Source organism: Podarcis erhardii (genome assembly GCF_964252035.2).
Source record: "Podarcis erhardii genome assembly, chromosome: 6".
Classification (NCBI taxonomy): domain Eukaryota; kingdom Metazoa; phylum Chordata; class Lepidosauria; order Squamata; family Lacertidae; genus Podarcis; species Podarcis erhardii.
Window position 1 is genome coordinate 14,012,455 of NC_138510.1, and position 21,561 is coordinate 14,034,015.

The 21,561-nt window shown below is 42.9% G+C and overlaps 1 protein-coding gene across 6 annotated transcripts in view; it reads right to left on the bottom strand.

Annotated features, from left to right (window-relative positions):
- Window positions 1-21,561, bottom strand: part of GNAS (GNAS complex locus) — a 165,495-nt gene that overhangs the window by 78,140 nt on the left and 65,794 nt on the right. For 2 of the 6 annotated variants that reach the window (XM_081867941.1, XM_081867940.1), the window contains exons 1-2: window positions 18,280-18,428; window positions 14,236-14,308 (exon numbers count right to left, since the gene is read on the bottom strand). In XM_081867941.1, the coding sequence (XP_081724067.1) occupies window positions 14,236-14,308; window positions 18,280-18,418 (212 nt within the window). In that variant the 5' untranslated portion in view covers window positions 18,419-18,428. Of the gene's footprint in view, window positions 1-14,235; window positions 14,309-17,116; window positions 17,309-17,735; window positions 17,794-18,279; window positions 18,429-21,561 lie in introns of those variants that run through there. The other 4 variants (XM_081867938.1, XM_081867939.1, XM_081867943.1 and 1 more) reach the window with 3 other exon arrangements.

Genomic DNA, 21,561 nt, shown 5'->3' on the forward strand with positions numbered 1-21,561 from the left:
ATGCAGGTGGAAAAGAGGAAGGTGAAACTTCACTGAGGGACAGAAATTCATTTGCACAACACTCGATTCCACCCTAATTTTCCTCTTTAATGATATTAAGTAATTAAATATTACATAATCTGTATATGGATTGTATTAAGTAATCTGTGTAAAACCTGTAAATATCCATATTGGTCCTATAGGTAATATCTAAACTCAATTAATGTTTCTACCAGATACATTAGTTAATACATTAGCCTACAATCAAAAGCATTTTATTTTCATCTAATGCTCTAGTCTCCTCAGTAATTGAACAATAACTCAATACTCCACCTATCATGGCATTTTTGTCTGTTTTGTGTGGGTGAGGCAGGACCAAAGCAGAGTGTAGTAGAAAGAGCAACACTGGAAAGAATAAAAGATAGAAATGTGTCTAGTGTGCAGATGCAGATATTCCCACTTCACCTATGCTTCACCTCACAAGGTGTCTTTTTTTATTGCTCTGTAAGCTACTCCTGGAGCTTTTTTCAATTTAAGAAAGGGATAAAAAATACTTTAGACAAATAAATCAATAGACTGAACATGAGAAAGACCCTATGCGGGAATACTTTAAACATATTCCCTCTATAGGAGGAGGAGGAACGAATGCAGAAGATATGCAGAGTGGCAAAGATAGGCAAGGCCTGATTGTAAAAATGGCAGTGTAAGTAATTATTTGGTTTTTAAAATTAACAAGGTTTCATAATCAGATCCGCACCACTGTTTATACATATATTAAGTATGAGCCCCTTTCTGCAGATTCAGATAAATGATATAAATCACCTTGATTAAAAATCAATCCACCATGAATAAAATTATTTAACACTACCAGCAGGAATGAAGAGAAGGCATCAAGTGAAGATTTCTCAGGAAGGACTTCCAATTCTTAGGCGTTTACCACTAAGTAGGACATCTCTCTAGTTTGTGAAGTCGAGTATGGGCAAATAAGAACCTGTACCTTGTGGGTAGTTTTGTCTTTTCTTCCTTCTGTTTCACCCTGCAGCTGAGGCTGACACAGGGGTCTCAGTGAAGACCACAGCAAGACGCTCTTCAGATACTCCCATCAACATCTGCCATACATTGGGTTAACATTTTCATAGGGCTATCTACTATAACCCTAAGGTCTCATTTGCGGTCAGTCACTGCCAGTTCAGACCCCATGGGTGCATTTTTGACATTAAGATTCCCTTCCCCTCAATGTGCATCAATCTACACTTCCTTACACAGTGGACGCTCGGGTTGCAAACGTGATCTGTGCAGGATGCATGTTCGCAACCCACGTCTGCACAAGCACCGGTTGCAATTTAGTGATTCTGCGCACGCACAGCCGTCGAAACCCAGAAGTAACCCATTCCAGTAATTCTGGGTTTTGGCGGTATGTAACCCGAAAAAACACAACCTGAAGCAGCTGTAACCCGAGGTATGACTGTACTGAATTGCATTTGCAATTTTACTGCCCATTCTCAGTCGGGAGAGATTCTTTTGGTGTGCTTCACAATCTCTTTTTGTTTCAATGACCCTGAACAATCCAGGCCACCTCACTGCTTACCACTAACTCTAAATTGTTTATGAAGAAGCACAGGTTCCCATACTGATCCTTTGGGTAGCACACTTTCTGCATCTCTCTTCCAGAGATCCTTACTCTCTGCTACTTAACCAATTCCTGATCCACAAGAGGACCTCTTATCTTATCCCTTGACTGTTAAGACTACACACGAGCCTTTGCTGAGGTACCTTGTTGAAAGTCCAAATACACTATGTCAACCAGATCACTTCTATAAACGTGCTTGGCTAACATTCTCAAAGAACTCTTAATAGATATATGAGATGGGACTTGCACTAGCAGAATCAACGCTGGCTCTACTTAAGCAAGGCTTATTATTCTATGTACTTGGCTACTTTATCTTTAATAATACTTTCCACCAGTTTTCCTGGGACAGAGGTTAAGCTAGCTAACTGGCTTGTAATTTCCAGGATTCCCATCCCCCAGCTTTTTACCCCCAGGCTACACCTTGGTTACTTTCCAATCCTCAGGTACAGAGGCTGATATTTGTTAGAAGATCAACAATGTCACATTTGAGTTCTTTGAGAATTCTTGGGTGGTGGCATATGCCCCTGGCAATTTGTCAGTTTTTATTTTGTCTATTAGGAACTTCATCTCTCATCATCAGCACTATTTATCTATGAATCTCATCCTTGGAGGGGAATGCAGCCCCATAGCAAAACAAAAATGACTGGTACCTCTGGGATGAACTGAACCACCCACTGCCAACACAACCATCTTGCCTGTATTGGGTTTCTTTTTGTTATCCCTCATCCAGTTTCATTAATGGTTCCTAGCATCTTATTAGAATATCTGGAGCTATTTTGAGATGAAAACGACAAATGAAGCTGGAGTCAGACGCCACACTATTCCCAAATCTCTGAGCTGTATGAAATCACTGGTATTGCCAATGTTGAACTCAACAGCTTTTAAGCTGATGTCAAAGCATCAAAGGCACATGAACACATAAAACAACGGAAGTTTTGCATGTAAGATGAATTAGAAATACGAGGAGTCATTATTGGCCCAAATAAAGAAATACACAAACCACATATCCATATTTCTATGCCTTCTGGCAAAGATGTGTACTAAATTAAGCATATAAACAACTTTATAACACCCTTCACTGAAAAGGAAAAATGGCTCTTTCTTTAATCATCATGCAATTTTTTTGTCTTTGATGACAAAAACATATAACATAAGCACCAAACATCAGTATCAGCCATTTTCATAAATCAGTTCAGAATGGTGGACTTAAAGTTTCCAGGCAGTAGTATCTCATCTGGAGTCTTAAGAAAGAGGCAGGCGTCTAGTATAAGTGTATAAACAATATACTGTATTAATTCCAATTAGATACCAGGGAAGGTGGGAAACTGCTTGGCAACCACCTTTAACCAAAAAAAAATTAAAAAAATATTACCTTACTTGGAAGATACCAACTTGTAAGCTCACAAAGGACAAATGGGAAATACACCGAACTTGAATTTTAGATAGATTTTTAAAAAAATACTTCTGTGTGCTGGTGCACTTAATGTCATTTTTTTAAACAAAGACCTTGTGCTAATTTTTGTTACATTGCTAGACTCAAAGACATGTCTAGGGACACTATTGACTGTCTCACAAGTCAAAATTCCTCACTTAGACTGTATCATTATTTATGTGTCTTGGGAGTCTTGAAGGATGCAGCAGGCACAGATAATTATCTTATGGAGTCTTGACTACAGATAGGAGCAAGCAGAATTGGCCTATTTAATCGCCCCCTGGAGAATATAGCAAGTGAAAGGTAGTTAATTTATCATTATTCTGATTTTGATCTCACCACAAATTCCCAAAACTAGAATATCTGTTCAATCTAACGTGACTAGTAAGACAGCCTTATCACTAGTGAACGCTAGTGGTCTTACTTTGCATAATTGGGGCTCCACACAGAAATGTCACAGAAAGCTACAAGGCTGCCTTCTATCAAGTCAAGATTATGTCTACAGTGACTGGCAGCAGGCCTCCGTGGTTTCATACCACAGCATTTCTCAGCCCTAGCTGGAGATGCCAGTGCCTGAGCCTGGAACCTTGCCCATGTGAACCATGCGTTCTACCACTGTATTAAGCAACTATGGACCATCTACACAGACCTACTGCTAAACCTTGCATTTCATGGCTTTCTGGTTCCATTGCTTCCAAGCTCTCCCTCTCCCTGCATGTGTCAACTGAGGATAACACTTCTGTGCATCAACAAAGTGAACTTTAGTCCATGAGAGTTGATGCCTCACTGTTTGTTTGTCTTTAAAGTCTCTCTATTGGCTTTACTGGTCAGACTACACCACTTGAAGAGTTATCTAAAAAAGGCGCATTTTAAGTCATTACGAGCCATAAGCAGATGCAGCCAAAGTTACTATACATTAATGTATAGTATATACTATACTATACATTAAATGGAAATAAACTCTGCCAAGCCGTAAACCTATGACAACTTAAGCAATGAAGCCCACAAAACACAAAGTTAAACCATTTCTGTCCTCCATGACAAGTGCCATAAATTTGAGCTGCAACATGTGGTAGTAAATAGAGGTATTTATAGCCCAATTCATGTACTATTTCTTAAAATAGATGCTACAGATAATATATATTTTTTGAAGGCATCTGTGTACATAACATATTACAGAGGTAATATAAACAAGGGACAAGCCCAGGGTTTGTCAAAAAACGTTTAGCCGCGGGCCGGTCCACCGTCCCTCAGACCTTGTGGCGGGCCGGAGAAGCAGCACGGGGTGGGGTGGGGGAGCTGGAAGGAGAGGCAAGGGGGGCCAGCGGCTGCGCTTACTTTCCCAGGGGCGCGATCCACAGCGCATTTCCTCTCCATGGGTTTGAGCAGTTCTTCAGGTGCTGAACAAGCGGCCTTGAAACGATTGCGGCTTACTTGTGAGTAAGCGTGTCTTTAGGGGTCTTAGTGTCCGTGCATCCAATGGCAGGGCAGGGTACGGCTATGCACCGAGACGTGGCGCCTCCTGGCAGCGCAGGTGGAAGCTGGCAGGGAAGGGAAAGCAGACCTCTGGTGCTGGCGAGGCGGGAGCAGCCGGAGCCAGTGGTATGCACTGCCTCGCCTCCTTGCAAGGGGAGGAAGAGGCCAAGCAGTGGTGGCTCTGCCAATCAGATGCCGCACCTGCTTTACCTCAGTGCGATGACGTCTCTGCCAATCAAACAGCGCTGAGATAAACCAGGCACAGCAATTGAGTGGCAGAGCTGCCGCCACTCAACCTCTTCCTCCTGTCGCCATCGCTGGGAGTCTCGGTTTCACGGCGGGTTGTAGCTTTGCGGCGTGGGCTGGATTTACGACCCAGGTGCGCCTGATCCGGCCAGCAGAGCATAGTTTGCTGACCCCTGGACAAGCCCCTCTCATGGGCAGGGGACAGGGGAGAGCATAAACCAGAGCAGAGGGGCAAAGAGGGACAAATGCTAAGAAACAGACCCAGCATTTATTTGTATTTAAACTTCATTTCAGTTGGGCATGAAGAGTAAGGGATTATTTTAAAGGCATAACAGATCCACTAAATCGTGCTTTGCGCCGAATCGTGACCCGCGCATGTGCAGACGCGGTGCTACGGGTTGCGAACGTGCCTCCCGCATGGATCATGTTTGCAACCCAAGGTTCCAATGTACGAATATACAGTAACCTGAAAGCTTGACCTTTCAGTTATTCCTCAAAAAGCATGCATTCTTAGCACACTTGCTTAATACGCTCTTCCCCATGAAGTGAGACCAACATAATCTCTGGTACTGAACACTTCCTTCATCATCACAGACAACAATGCCTTAACTAGGAAATTTTGCTTTAAATAAAAAAATAAAATAAAAAATCACGATTTCCTTTATACTGGATACCACTACACAACATGGTAATCATCCAGTTTAGATGTTACTTTCTATGTTAACAGTTAACTCATTCACTGTAGCTGAATACTGACAATGGTCTGGTCCAGACCTTCTTATCCTTTGGTGATACTGTAATCTCAAAATCAGAAACTTTCACTTCCATTTTCAATTAGCCATGGATTAATCATTATGTCCAAACCCTAAACTGTGGTTAGTATTAACTACAGTTTAGAAAAACAGTTAACTTCAAACTGATTTATGAAGTTGCCTTGTTTCCCTGAACCATAGTTCAGACTAACCACAGTTTGTCCAGGTTCAGACTTAACAAAATGTATTAAGTCAAAAAATAGAAGCGAAAGCTTCCAGTCTGCTCCTTGTGACCATGCCAGAGGAGAGGTAATCAGATGAACGTGAGGTGCATGGGGGCAAAAACCACAGGCCTCACCAATACTTTCCCAAGCTGGCCCCCACAAGGCTCCCATACACCACCTATTCCAATAAGGACCGAGGGATGTAAAGACGGAGGAAAGTGAGATGAAGGGAGAAGTAGTGGAGGCGAGGAGAACAGCAGAGAAACAGGGACAAGACACGGTACCAGTTTGTGAAGCTGTCGTTTTCACTAAATATAGTTAAGATTAACTACGGTTTAAGGTTTGGTCAACATGGTAAACACGGTTAATCTAAAACAGAAGTGGAAGCTTTCAATCTCCTGAAAGGGGAAGAGAAATGTGTAAACTGAAGAGGAGAGTCATATTCTCTAAACGATGGTTTAGAATACAGCTATTATTTTTGCACTGGATCTCTTCCATACTGCACTTATTTCCCTATTTCTACCCTAGTCACTTTGAGTTCTTCCATTACGCATGTACAAATTCCCTACATATTTGCCATATGCAGCATGGCACAATTCATGTCTGTATCATACTGCTTGAAAGAAAAGTAATCAGTAACAACTCCCTATCTGAGTGGAAATTTGTCGTTAATAATTTTTTTAAGCAAGCAAATGTAAAAACTATTCAAAATTTATTTTAATAAAATTAAATTATTTGGGCTTTAAAATATTTAGACCATACAACCATTTTTAAAAAGTACATAAATGTTTCAGGTTGTATACCATCTCTCATTTAGACTATGTTTAGAAAAAGAAATGAAATGGAATTTTGTAAAAGTAGATACACACTTTTTTTCCTGGCTTAACTATTCAGGGGCTACCATAATTGAACAATGTAAAACAGGAACTGACAGCTTTGTATACTTGGAGATCACAACAGTGTAATGTGAAAATCAAAATCAGCATAAAAACACCAGCAGTCAGATTTTTTTTGATTTTTTTTTAACATGAAGCCCCTGAAAAAGGATACAATAATAGACAGGTCTTACAGCTTGAAAGGTGAGCCGTGATGGGGCCAGTTGGACTTCCTTTGGCGGAGTATCTATTTCCTTAGGGCCACCACAGAAACAGCCCTGGCTTACTTGTCATATTTCAGACATAAGGAGCATTATCACAATGGATTGCCAATGGCCAAGACTAATCTTACAATTTATAAAGCAGGAAGCAGTAGAACTTTTTGTTTTATCATCCCTTCAGAAAATTTGACTACCATGGGCCAAATAAAATTGGGCCACATTTCACTTCAGTGAAAACTTAGCTATAAAACCATGCCAATTAAGCCCTACAACCAGCTCTCTTAACGGAAAAGCAAGTTATAGAATTTTTCAGAAGTGAAATGATTGACCATTGCAATAGGATAAAAGGTTACAATCTGGACGAATGGAAGATGCTGTATTCATCCCAAGTCCTAAATTTGCCATTTTTACATACAGAAGTTTGGCAAAACCATTAATCTCTGCAGGTCGTGATACATATCTGAGCTCCAAGCTTTCAACTATCCTGACAGATGAGCATGTATCTAAAGCCAGCAAGAATAGCCTTTTTGGCATTCTATCTTCACTGAGACTACATCTGAACTCAGTATTCCAGATCAAACCTAGGAGTTTTTTTGTCTCTTAAAAGGAAAAGCGATATACCTGAGAATTACCGGAGTTCATCAGAAGCTGTAGCACAACAACAAAAGCAAATACTAGCTTGGCCTCTGGATTTACTTTCATCATAATTTAATAAGCAACAATTCAATATCTGTTGGACGAAAATGGATAGTTACGTTTTACCAGCTTCATTCTCCTATTAATGAATGAAGCATGCACTCTTAACAAACACAACTAGAGTTGGGGAAATCTAGTGACTGAGAATGAGTCACTAGGATAATCTACAAATAAAGGAACAGGTTAGAGACATACATGCTTTTTAAACCACTCTGATTTTTCTATTTCAGTGTGCACTTTAACCTCTTTAAGCCTGACAAAATAACACTGCCCAAAGTGAATAGACTGCCCAAGTGTAGAACTAATCTGTTTTACAAAATGTCATCGAATCTTTTAATAACAATGGTGTTCTCAACAAACAACTGATAGCATTCTTGCCCATCCTTCCCTTATGGAATCTCAGTCCCTGAAGTTCTCAAATTCTCACCACATTATTCTACTGCTCTTCTCAAATAAATATTTTCCAATTCTTTAACATAAAACTATCTTACTTTAAATTTAAACACCTTGCTTCTTGCCCTAATATCTTGTATTCTCTAGGAAAGGGGGTCACACATATCAAAGATACAACAGAATGAATGTGGCAAATGACAATTGGTCATTCACTCAGGCTTAAGATCAAGCAATTCAACAGAAGAGGGATTGAAAAAGTTTGCTATTGGAACTCTAACAAACGGGGGGAAATGTGTGATTTTAAAGGGTGGGGTGGAATCCCTGTAAGTATATGGAGTTGAATTCAACTAATTATACTTGGAGGAGACTGAAATCAATGGGCATGGATAATTTAAGTCCACTGATTTCAGTGGATCTATCCCAGATATAACATACCTGGATTCAACCCATAATGCTGTTCTACTTCTTTCCAACATTAGGCAATAACCATGCCGAAAAGAGAGGACCTATAACCTATCTACCAATTTGAGCTCCTCCTTCTTGAACTGTGGCCCTCAAAACTACCATTCAGTGTTGGCATGGGCCTGAACCACCCTGAACATATGTCTCCTTTTGTGAATGGCTGGCAATAGCAGCATACATTCATTTACCTAGTCACTCTTCAAATGTTACCTCAAATGCATGGATTACAGACACATTTCCCTCTCCATAATATACTTGCATCCTAATCTCGCCAAATGAGAAAACCCCCCACTTAACTCACACATCTTCACTTTAGCAACTGACATGCACCCTTCCTCTTTTCCCATGGTTACAACTTCCTGTCCCTATTGTCTACCATAACTTAAATATCCACAAACTTTTCCTTCCCCACTGCCAAGGGCAGTTATATAACAAGTGATATATATATATGTTATATAATGTGATGTTAGATATCCAAGGATGGTAAATGAGGATATACTTGCATGGAGTTATTTACTTCTAAGCTATTTCTGCAAATTTTCCCTGGAAAATGGCATCTTGTCTGTCAGTTTCTTAAACCCAACTGAATTTCACGATCATAGATGAAATTTCTTGTTGTCAAAGGGCAACATCTCAAAACCACTCACTAACCATTCATTGCTTCTTCTGTTTTCCCAAGCATAGCTTGAAAAAGACATCCTGGGAATTTCATTGGCTGTAAAAGTATCACGTGGGGCAAGGAAAGAGAAGGAGGCAGGCTCTACAGGTATGCAGATTGCAGAGACTGGTAGGGCCATGTGAGAACTGGGAGGTGAACGCTTTTTGAGAGGTTAGGGTACAGTCTAATTTTACAGGTACTTACAAGTTTTGGAAAAATGTAATGGTCAGCCCACTGATCAGGCAAGATGCTAAACTTAGCAAGTGCCTCTGCATACATCATGCCAGCACAAGTTGTAATTGGGTGTGAAATGCCTAGGTCTCTTTTGAAAAACAGCTGCAAAAATATTCAAATCTAATCCTGAAATCTATGCATTTTGTTCAATTACTTTAAGAGCAACACTGACTGAAATGGGTAGGTTTTGAGTACTGCAAATGAATCACACTGAAGCAAGGAAAAATTGCCAGACTTTCTCCAGACTACCCATGTCAAACAGCAACCAACAAATGGCATTTAAGAATGCATCAGTTCTTCCTCCACAGCCCAATCAAAGCTATTGTCATGGACAACTTGAAACATGACAGAATCTAGACAGACTCTCTAAAAGGCAAACCATACCCTTCCTTCTATCAATAGCCCAAACTTTGGTTCACTAACCCTAAGATCATAACATCTTTAGATATACCCCTTCTATGCAGATTACTTTGGGGGCTGAACTGCAAATAACATTTCTATAAATAGCAAAATCCAAGACAAGGGTCAAATGAATTGTTATGGACTGACAAACAAACAACAAAAACAAAAACCAGCAACACATTAGGGTAGTAAATACAGGTATAGAAAAGGCACTAATTCCACAGCCTTTTATGTATAATGCAGGGGATCCTACCCTTTGGAATTGTCATGAGATCATTTGAATGTGAACAGTCTTTAAGGACTACTTATTAGGGCTGGGTGATATATCAATATATTGTCCAAAACCGGTTTGAAGTTCACACCATGATAACTGTTTCATAATATTTGACCTCACAAAATATTGTTAATCACAAGGTGTGTGAGGGCTAGGCAATATCTGGTTTTCAACATCATGATATATCACTAGCTAAACATTGCAATGTTATTACCAGCAAAGCATAATACTCATCACCATACTTTGGATTGTCCTGAATACCACCATTTGGTAGCAAAGTCCCAAACCAAAACTCTTGTTTGGATGCATTTTGGCTTGCCTGCTGATGAAAGTGACCATGAGGTGATTGATATTATCATCATTTATCAGTTTTAGACCCTTAAGTAGTAGCAGTTGCCGGGACATTGTCCTGTTTGCCTTTGCATAGTTCCTTCCATATTTCAGATATCGTGATATATCTAGACATCATGATGTTTAGCTGGTGATATATCACAATACTGAAAACCAGATATTGCCCAGGCTTACCACTTATATGAACCTAGGAGAAAGCACACTGGAATAATAATTTTTGAAGCTTGGATACTTAAGCAACAGCTGCATTCTAGTAAAAAATAGGACACTAATTTAGGCTTTCAAACACCCTGGCATAGGAACAGACACCCTGGCAGTTTATTTCATTATTGTTGTTATATTTCTATTCAGATTTCTCACTAAGGCTTTTTTGGGGAACCAAGGATGCCATTCTGAACACAGATTGCTTAAATCCCACTTTCGTAAAGCCGCCTAAATGTATAGGTGTACACTGAGTAAACTGATCAAGAGCCATAGATTCTCCAATGACAAGGGGAAGGAATCTGGATCCTAAACTAAGAGACCACAGTAATTTCCATTGTCTTCATGATCCATCATCAAACATGGCATCCTCTTAACAATGTTGTTCCACGTACCGGATCTGAACAAGAACATTGTGAGGAATATTCTCAGATTTCGCTCCCCAGTTTTATTATCCCATTCCTTTCAAGTTGCACCAAAAGCCCAAACTGTTCACTAACATACGCTAACTCTGATTTCTACTATGAGGAAACCAATTCTGAAGAGTTTCTTTCCCCAAAATTTTAAGGGTCCAAAAGTCAAGTAATATGACATACGACTTCCTACTACCATTCCAACAACCTCTCACTCTATCATGTACACATACATCCAGGCACCGCATCACATATGGTTAAGTACAGAAACGGTAGTACATTTTTGGTGGGCTAACTGCAATTAGCACTAATTGGCTAAATTTTGGAGCAGCTTGTTAAGGTCCAAGAACCAGCTGTAACTGAAACACTACAAATAATACATTGAACTAACACTAAATCTATACTACATTAAAATCCTATTATCCAAGTGATAATAGGTAAGTATTGAGGCCTGAGTAACTTTTCTGAACATGAGAGAGCGCCTCTTACTCGTCCATACTGACATACTTCTAAATGAGTTTCAGTTAAGCAATATTTTATTATTAATTTATTATTTATTTTCTTTTATTTCGTTTTCTACCTATCCTTTTACAGCAAGCCTTCAAAAGATGGCATACAACAGAAATTCAATTCCCGCCATCTCCAGTTAGGGTTTGTTTAGAGCTGGCTTGTCCAACTTCCAAGAGACTGCGATCCCACTATAAAAAAAATTGGCGGTGATCTACCTTGACCAAAGTTGTAGCGCTTTTTTTGGAGGGGAGTGCAAGCTACCACAGGCATTCCGCGATCTACCAGTTCATCACAATCTACCTGTTGGCCATCCCTGGTTTAGAGCAACATGAATGAAGAGGAAAAAGCCGCAGTGTGCCTCAGGTTCTCCTTTTTACTTAACCAAAGTTTGTTGTGTGGGTCTGAACTGGCAAACTGCAGTTAACATTAAATTAAATCAGATACTGAAGATGGCTTGTAAAAACTAACCACGGTTAAGCTCAACCACAGTTCCAGGTTCAGATAACATGGTCAGCAGTGGCAAATGGTTTTACATTTTGTCTGTTATGATATAGCAGTAGAAAATAATCAAAAGCTGACGCAAAAGTATGTGAACTACTTCTCCTGGATGAATGGGAGAAGAAGTGAGGAAAACCAAAGCTCACTCCTACTCATTCATGTTGTCCTAACCAATGTTTACCATGACATACACATGCTGTAGAGTGAGGGGTAGATGGGGTTCGTCAACCTGGGATGGTAGCTCATCTAGAAGGAAAACTGATCCTAAACCTCCACTGCCTTATGGGACATCTTTGGGGGAAGAAAAGGCTAAGGAGTAAATCCTAAACAAATCTGAAATGGAGTCCCTAAGGCAGCTGGATGGTGCCTTGTACACCTCCTTCCAGCAGCTCCTGTTGCCAAAAGTATTGCTCTGCTTTCCTTTGGACCACATCAGCAAGGCCGAGAGGAGGGTCTTGTCGCCTGGGCAGCCCAGGACCTCCATACACACTGCCCAGACTTACGCCCCGGGGAGTTCACTTCGGTGACTTCACCCCCAGAGGCACACTCCACTGTCTCTTGAGACAGATGGATGCCAATACATATGCTAGGACTTCAGGCTGCCTTTGCTGAATTCTCAAACAAAAATATTTCTGAAATAGAAATAAATGTTCAAAACTTCCTTATTATAAAACAAATCAGATTATTGAAGGCAACTAAGTATGAACCAAAAGCAGAAGAGCTACATATCAAAATCTCGTGACTGAAGAAGTCTTTCCACATTGGTGTGCAGGTAGTATAATTTTCTTCTGAACTAACAGGTGGATCCAGGTCCAATATTATTCACAAGGCTACCCCAATGAATCTGTTATAAATTACACTATAGTTACTACTGTTTTTCTACTAGCCACTAACTGGTGGGATGTGAAGCTACAGCACTGAATACTTGTAGCACTAGTGAAAAAGATGAATTCCAGGATGGGGTTGATTAGAAAAGAGAATGAAAATAAGTCTGTCACTATTCTAAAGCCTTTATTAGCTATAAATCTAGAGTGATCTGGAATATTATGTTCCATTCTGATCACCCATTCTTCTAGAAGGAAATAGCAGTCAGAACAGATGCAAGGCAATCAAGAGCACCTACCTGGCAACAAAAAAGTGAGAGCATTTGGGGATTTTAACCTTAGAAAAGAAAAACACTGGGGGGGGGGTAGGGAGAATATGATAAACAATTGTATTGACATTAATTTTTTCTCTCCCACTTCCCTAACTTGGAGTGACCAAAACAAACTGGGCATTGATTCAGGGTAGATAGAAGTACTTCTTCACAAACACACAATATATTTATGGAATTGCTGCCACAATATAAATGAGAGGTTGCCAATTAGCTTAACTTGCTTTAAAAGGGAATTAGACAAATTCACAGGCAAATATCTCAATGACGATTAGCTAAAAAGAACCACCTTGTTCAGAAGCTGAGTACTGTGGGAGGGGGTAGAGAAAGCAAGGAACTACCATGGCAGTCCAAAACTGTTTTTCAATTGTCTGCACCACTTCAGTTTCAAGACGATTTTGCTATGCAGTACCTTTTGTCCCAGATGGGAGCAGATATTTGGGTCCTGCCCAGATACTACCCCAAAAAGTGACTTAGGGTATTATTGTGGAATACTGTAATGATAGTAGAATTCTGAAAAAAGATAGTAAGCCTTGAAATTCCAATTAAGAAATATGTACTTAAGACTGGGTCATACATCTTTCTCCGCAAACAATGGAATGCCAAACCAGGATATTAATTAAAGAATTCTTAAGTTGAATAGGTTTTGCTTGACAGGGAACAATGCTTGGCCCATCCAAAGTGACAATGAAACAGAGAGAGAACCAAAAGCTTATTTTATTTCAAATCTGGAAACCAAAACAGCAATCATAAAAGTCTGTCAGTGGCCTTAAACATAAAACCAGTATGTAATCAATTTCCTGAAGCAACCCTTAATACTTCTTCATAAAGTGCATTCAGTTTACTTTGAAAGAAAACACTGAGCCTACTTCAGAAGAAGTTAGATGTCAGCCATATTGTGAGAGAAACTGCAGCAAAACTTCGCCTTCATAAACCTGACAAATGAAACCTTGATGCAATCAGTTAAGAGCAGGCTCCCTCACATATTTGAAAAGTTCAATCACCATACTCTCAAACTAAACACTACCCTTTCCCCCTAAAAAGACAATAAATCCTCAAGGAGCCACATTCAATTACTCCAGAACTCACAAATATACTTATAATCAATCATGCACATAACTTCAAATAATGTGGTAGGAATATAGATGCACTTACTCTGCATTAAATCCATTCACATGCAAGATCCGCATTTGTTTGACAATTGTGCTTTTACCAGATTCACCAGCACCTAAAAACAAAAAAAAGGAAATCAATTTCAGAAGGAAGCAGAATAAATTCTGGGGCACATGAGTCGCTTCAAGAGGCAAAATCCATGAACCTAGGTTACTCACCGCAAGACTGAAAACTGAAAGGAAAAAAAGCAGTAATTGCCACTGGAAACTGTAGCTGCAGCTAAAAATAAATGTCCAGCTGAAGTCATGTGTCGGAGCTGAAGCATGAAATATTTCACTATCCATTTTTCCCCCAGTTGTCTACATCAAACAAGCAGAATGGGGAAACTAAGGCAGAGGCAAGTTTAGTATTCTGAAGGGAAACGGGAGTTGCCTCAAACGACTACCGGTACTTCAAAGGGGAGGGGGAGAGAACAGAGCAAAGCCAATTGTGTCTGTAAAACCCCAATGTCTTTAATCACACCATCAGCCAGTTCAACACACTGAAACAGAGAACATGGTGCCATTTGAAAAAGGAGAACCCCTGCCACCATTCTGCTACAGTGATGCCTAAGAGCCCCCTCCTGCTCCCCACCTCTCATCTGCATCCTGCAAGCAGCTTCCCATCACCTCCACATGCTCTACACCCCACGCACATACCCACCAAGCTGCACATCAAGTCTGCATTTTGAAAATACCATCTTGTTCACTCCCATGAGAAGACGTCCTTCATTCTGCACCCTACAACTAACCCTTCTCTTTTCTCCCACTCCACACACAAGAAAGCCCCTTTTCTCCCCATCCAGTCAGCATGTTGCACCCACTCAGTCTGCACAGTGAAGGGCTTGAACCATGAAATCTGACGGAGATATTCAGGCACTCCAGCCACTAGCTTTCAATATTTCTATATAAAAGCTGGCGTTTTCTCTTCCCCCTTTGCAGGAAATCAAGTCCTGCCATGGTGATGCAGACACACAGATGCTCTAGCATCTTTGGGTAGTTTATTTCCATATACAGCTCTCACAAGCCCCAGAAAAAGAGAAATTTAGGAGACCTAAGCAAGGCAGGGATCATGAAGGCATCATTTGCGTTTCTTCAATGCCAGGCTTTCCCCGGTACTCAATGACAGCACAAGCCTCCATTTTGAGTCTCGTACACAAAACTAAATTTCAGCAGCTATATATCAAAGTATATTTTTCTGGGGAAGTCTATCCTGTCTCCCTTCTCTTTCATGTTTTCAAATTCCACAGCAACCTAACTCCTTCCTTCACTCCAACACACTATTAAAACTACTTAATCTCTGAACATTTTAATGCCAGACATGAAATCTTCACTCCCACCCCATTCTTTATAAATATTGGTGGAAAACAGGTTCAAAAAGATTTCACCAGGACAGATAAATAACTGCATATAGCACTCGCCAGTCACAGAGCTGTAATAGGTCAAAAATAAACAAAAATCTATCATACCAAGCATAAAGAGAGCTCATCAAAAGTGAGGGTGTTTTCCCCGACCTTCCACCATGAAGATGAGGGACAGCTAAAACTATCAACCCCGCAAGACTTAAGCAAATACCAATTTAAATTCCTACCCTATTCCTGAAATTCCCAGCAGCTATCTATAACTATTGTATTTTCTCTCATACTGTGTTTTTCATTAAAAAAGAAACACTAAACAGTTATCACTGATATGTCAGTCAAATGCATACATTTGAGAAACCACACTAAGGACTTCTAAGAGTCCTATGAACAAGCTTTTAAGATGAAATGTGTTTTTTCCATTGCATTATTCTTAACATGTTCACCACATAACACATCATTACTAGTACTGTGTACTTGTGCTTTCATTTCTGGATTTTATAGTACTTACACTACTACACCACAGATTTCTTGTCATTCTCTGTATGACTTAAGGACTGCATGTAACTACAGTTTTTAAGCCACCACATCTGGGCAAATCAAATTTAAGACACATAAGGAACCCATGTTTTAATTATGAAGAGCCAAGCTATTTTCTAACTACTCGAAGCTTAAACAAATGCATATAAATGTCTATAAGCTTCTGTTCTGGATATTTAAGCTGCAAAACTGATTTCCACATCAGTTTTAAATACAAGTTACATGGGATTGAGCACAACTGATTTAAACAGATTTACTTCCAACTATGCATTCTTAAGATCGCACACATCGGGCAAACATTAAATCAGGTATTTTCCTCAAATATATATGCCAGAAGGGACCTGGATAATCACTTCAATGCAGAAAATGTTGCTATAATTATTCAACTTGTATTTTAGACCTCTTCCTTTCTTGAAATCAATGACTTAAAGGCTCTCTTCACTCAACAGCTCACTGAGTCCCATGTTCACTATTCCAATCACCAACACTACCTAAAAATATGGATCATAGCAAACTAGGTTCTCCTCTAAAAAAAATACAGGCCATTCAAAAGCAATACTCCAGTACCATTAGATACTACAATGTCACACAAACTGCGTGTCTGAAAACAGAATATTCATTTTATGTTAGCTTGAGGTCTTTGGGAAGTGTTATAAACCAAGGGTGTATCTGCTGGAAAAAACACACCAAACAAATAGGCCAGCATTTGGTATTAATATATATGGAGCCAAAAATGCTCATTCCCCAGCCGTATTTCCCCAATGTTAATGATAACAATAAATGTGACAAAGGGAAGGACGCAAGTCCATCACAGTATTAAAAATAAACCTTTCCTTCCGCTTCCTTCAGAAGTCTCCTTTTCTGAGTCCACATTAAGCCCCCCTTTCCTTCCAAGTCCCCAGAGAAGCACCTTAGCCCACCGCCACCCCATTTATCCAGAATACACCCCACCTCCAACTCAACAGAATACTGCAAAGCCCCACTCACCTCCACACACTTCCTGTAAGGATTTGTGCATGTATAGCGTTCCCAAACGGGGAAAAGGGTGAGGCTGGATTCTTTTCATACTCCCTGTCGCCCATCCGCTACTATCATCCACTTCAGTCTCCCCACCAAGGGCCCACACACAGCAACTGCGACCCCCTTAACTGAAGTGCCGAGCATCCTATGACCTGCAGCCCCCACCCCCCCAAAAACCCCTCTACCTGTACAGGCCCCCACATTACATTCTATGAAAGTGACATTCCACTTAAAACATCACTGACAGCCGCCTCAACCAGTAACAGTTTCAAAAGACCAGTGTCTTTTCAACAGTGGTTTGTGCCCTCTTCTCCATGCAGCAGTTACCTATGAAGTACAGGGTGGGGGGAGCAGAAACAGGAGGTGGTGAATCATGTTTGGGGGGCAAACCAGTCTAAAAAGGCCACAGATGTATGTTACCTATCTGTCACCTTAGTAATAATAAGGTAAATCCTAGGAGTAGGGTGAGCTACCAGTTACAACTTATCCACTTTGGGGGGGTCCCAAACAGTGGGGGGGGGAGGGAGGTTTAGAGGAAAAGGGCCAACCAGCGTTGTCATCCACCCCAAGGGGTTTCCTTGCTCACCAAGGAACACACCCGTGTCCATGAAACGTATGAAAAGGAGCAGAAAGGATCGGGACCCTTTCGAGTGCCTAGCTGGCTCCCCTCCCCCCTGGCCAAAAACCAAAACACCCCTCCCCACTGAAAACACCCCCCCCCAAGCGTGGCTGCAGTACGAGCAGCCAGCGGCTGAGGGCCCGAGGCCTACTCTCTCCCAGGCCCCTTCTCCCTCGCCGCCAACCCCTGGAGACCCGCTTCCTTTTCCCTTCCTGCCAAGCCGGGGGAGGCTTCCCCGAGAAGCCCGCGGGGAAGGCAGGCAGGCGAGCGAGCAGGCGGCCTGGCTGGCAGGCAGGCAGGCAGGGCCCCACCTCTCCCTCCTGCTGCCCAGTCACTGCTGGGCCCCGTTATTGCCACCCGTTACCCAGGGAGACCCGGGCCTCGAGAAAGACGTCCGCGCTTCCTTCCCGCGCCCCCGGGTAGGCGGCGGGGGGGGGGGCGCGCTTGGCCTCCTCAACCCCCACCCCCCCCCGCCCAAGAGAGAGACGCCCTCCCCCCCGCTCGCCCTTACCCAGCAAGAGGAGCCGGTGCGTGGCCCTATAGACCTGCTTGTCCTTCTGCAGCTGCTTCTCGATTTTCTTGTTGGCCTCCCGCTGCGCCTTCTCCTCGTTGCGCTGGTCCTCAGTCTTGCTGTTCCCTAAGCAGCCCATCTTGGGGGGGGCGGAATGGAAAGGGGGGGAAGGGAAGGGGTGGGGGTGGGGAGGAAAGGCCGGGGGTTGGGGGGCGCAAAGGAGGGGGCACCCGCAGCCGAGAGATACAGAGAGAGAGAGAGGAAAAGGGAGTGGGGCAGGAAGCAACCGGGTCTGGCTGGAGAGAAGGCGGCTGTGTGTATCTCGGGGGGGGGAGCCTCTCTCCTTCCCCCCCTTTTTTATTCTTTTACTCGCAGCTGCCGCTGTCTAAAGACATGGAGGGAGCGGAGTGCGGAGCCTACTACGGGGTTGGTTGGGGGGGGGGGAAGAGGAGGGGAGGGGAGGGGTTGGGGGGGGAAGAGAGCGATGACTTTGCTGCTGCTCAAGCCGGGCCTCCAACCTCTTTTCTCCCCCACACCTCGACCAGATCCTCTCGCAATGCAGATCCGGAGAAAAAGGGAAAAAAAGGGGGGGGGGGTTAGGAATAGAAGAAGACGGGGGTGTAGGGAACGGAGGGAGATTGGCAGTCACGAAAAAAGAAAAAAAAGGGGGGGAACCACACTGGCGCGCGGGGGGGGGAGAGAGAAATTCTCCGCAGGATCACGGGTTAAAAAAGCTGCCTCCTTCCTCCTTCTCTCCCCCCCCCCCTTTTTCCAACCCCTGCAGCAGTAAAATAATAACAATAATTGGGTCTTTAAAAAAATATTTCCAGCTTCCACGCCACCTCCAATGGTGGGGGAGGGCGAAATGAGAATATTAAGAGACGTCTCTGTTTCTATATATAATATTATATATATAATCCTCCAGGTCCAAGGCGGCGGCGGCGGCGGCGGCGGCGGCAGAGCAGCTTCCAAGCAGAGAAACCTCCCCAAATCCTGGGCACGGAGAAAATCTAGAATTGTCTCTCTTCCTCGCTCCTCTTTTTTCTTCTTCTTCTTCTTTCCCCTCCCGTCCCTTCCCTCCCTCTCCCTTTGCTTCTTTTTCTTCTTCTTCTTCTTCTTTCGCCTTCCTCGCTCGCTCTTCTTCCTGCCTTCTCCTTTTGCAACGCGCGCGCGCACACACACACGCCGCCTCCCTCTCCCCAAAAGGGCGCAGCGCCCGAAGGGGGTCAAAGCCAACCCTTCGGCTGCTGGCTGGCCAAACGAGTCCCCGCTTTCCTTTCCTGGGTTGGCTTGCGGGGAGAGAGAGGGAAATAGTATCTCTCTCCCCTCCTTTCCCCCTCGATATTCCGCGGCGGCGGCCGCTGTTGTCGTTTCTTCCTCCGCCTTAATGGTGGTTGCCGAGATCCGAGGCCCTCTTCGTTTTTCCCCTCCCTCCCTCCCTCGCTTTCGCTGCTCTCTTTCTCTCTCCCTCCCCGCTTTTCCCGTTCGGTTTCCAGACTGCCGAATCCCCTTTGGCTTCCCCTTGCAAACGTGGGGAGCAAAGGGAAGAAGGGAGGAGAAACGAGAGAGGGGGGGGGGGAAGCAAGTGGGATCTCCTCCCCAGTAAACGAAAATAACTCTCCCGATGAGGAGCTTTTATTTATTTACGTCCTTCCCTCCTCCTCTCTTTTTATTGCCTCCCCCATTTTATCTCCCCTCCTCTCTCCCCTTGCATTTATTATTATTATGATTATTATTAGGATTGCGATGGTGGTTGTTATTTTACTGTTGCCTTCGACAGAGGAAGGGAAAGGCGAGAGAGGCAGAGACGGGGTGGGGCAAGGCGAACTCACACGGAACCATGGGAACTCAACCATTCACATGATCCCCAAACGTCAGGAGTTAACTGCCTTGGAGGCGCCCTCTTCAAACACCCACCGGGAGAGAGGGGCGCGCAGATCCGCGGCAGCGGCTGCCCTCCTTGCAATGCCGACTCCTTCCTTTCTTGACACGCCCAGGGCTTGCGCGCTGTGTGAGTGCGCGCGCGTGTGTTTTAAATTTAGCTTCCCGCGGGGCGGGGGGAGTTCCTTCTGGCTGCTCTTTTTTTTTTTTTTTGCGGAGGGAACCTCAGTTTCCTTTTTGTTCACCAACGCCCCCTCTCTCTGCGGAATTAGGATCCCGAGCACGACGCGGACTTTGTACAAAATAGGATTAAACAACGGCCCCCCAAAAAGGCTTCGGGGGTAGGCGAAAGCACCGGGTGAAATGGCAGATCTTTAACTTTTGGAAATGCGTAACCAAAAATGCCTTCAAATAATTTAAAATGCGGCGCGGAGGGGGGGGGCGTGTTGATCAAATGCTGCGAGCCCTTGAGCCACGATGGGGTTCCTGGGCAATTAAAGCAAATTAATAGCTGTAATTAAAAGGGAGAGGAAGTCCTTGCTGGTCATGCATAGGGATCATGGGTCAGATGGGTTGAAGAGAAGCGGGGCGGTGAAGTAGCGGCAGTGGCACCTGTAGGCAGCGTGAGGAAGAAGAAACGAGGGGCCAAGGGAGGGAGAAATGAGGCAAGACACGTGTCAGGCACTGGGCGCAGTTTTGGGGAAGGAAAAATGCTTCTGCCACATGCGCGAGATTTCTGCCCCTGGATTTTCCGTGCTGATTAAGCTGGCATTGCATTTTGACGTGCCACATGGAAGATGCAGGGCAGAGTGTTAACTCCTGCTATTCTCACCCTATTCTTAACCTCTGGTCGTTAGCTGCTTTGAGCTAATATTTATAATTTGCAACGCTTTATGTTATTGTTTTATAGCAACGTTTTGCATTGTTTTTGACTGCTGCTGGTGTGACATTTTCTTCCTATCAGTTGTAATTTGAACAAAAAATTAATAGGCTGTGGAGCTGCCTCAGGAAGGCTAGGAGGGACAAGCCGTCTACAAATGCTGAGATGAATATGTCTGCAGTACTGTTCAGGTTATCTACCGGCCTGTGAATTCCTTTGATGAGCAAGAAAACTCATTCCACTGCCACGGTTGTGATCTAATGTTCAATAGAAGGTTAGTAGGGCAGCCTAAACTGACTAGTTGCAAGGCAAGGTGTCGGTGAAGGCTTGATTTAATGCCAGGGACTTATACAGTATGTTTAATGCAACCAGCTCCTTTTTTTTGTTCAGAACTCTGTACTGAATGCAACTGTCTAACAATATGAGCCTATTTTTCAAACTAAGGCTACAGTCCTTTACAGGTGAGTAACTTTTCTAACTGCATTTTAATTCCCAGCTTTCGCTTGAAACCTATTTTTGAG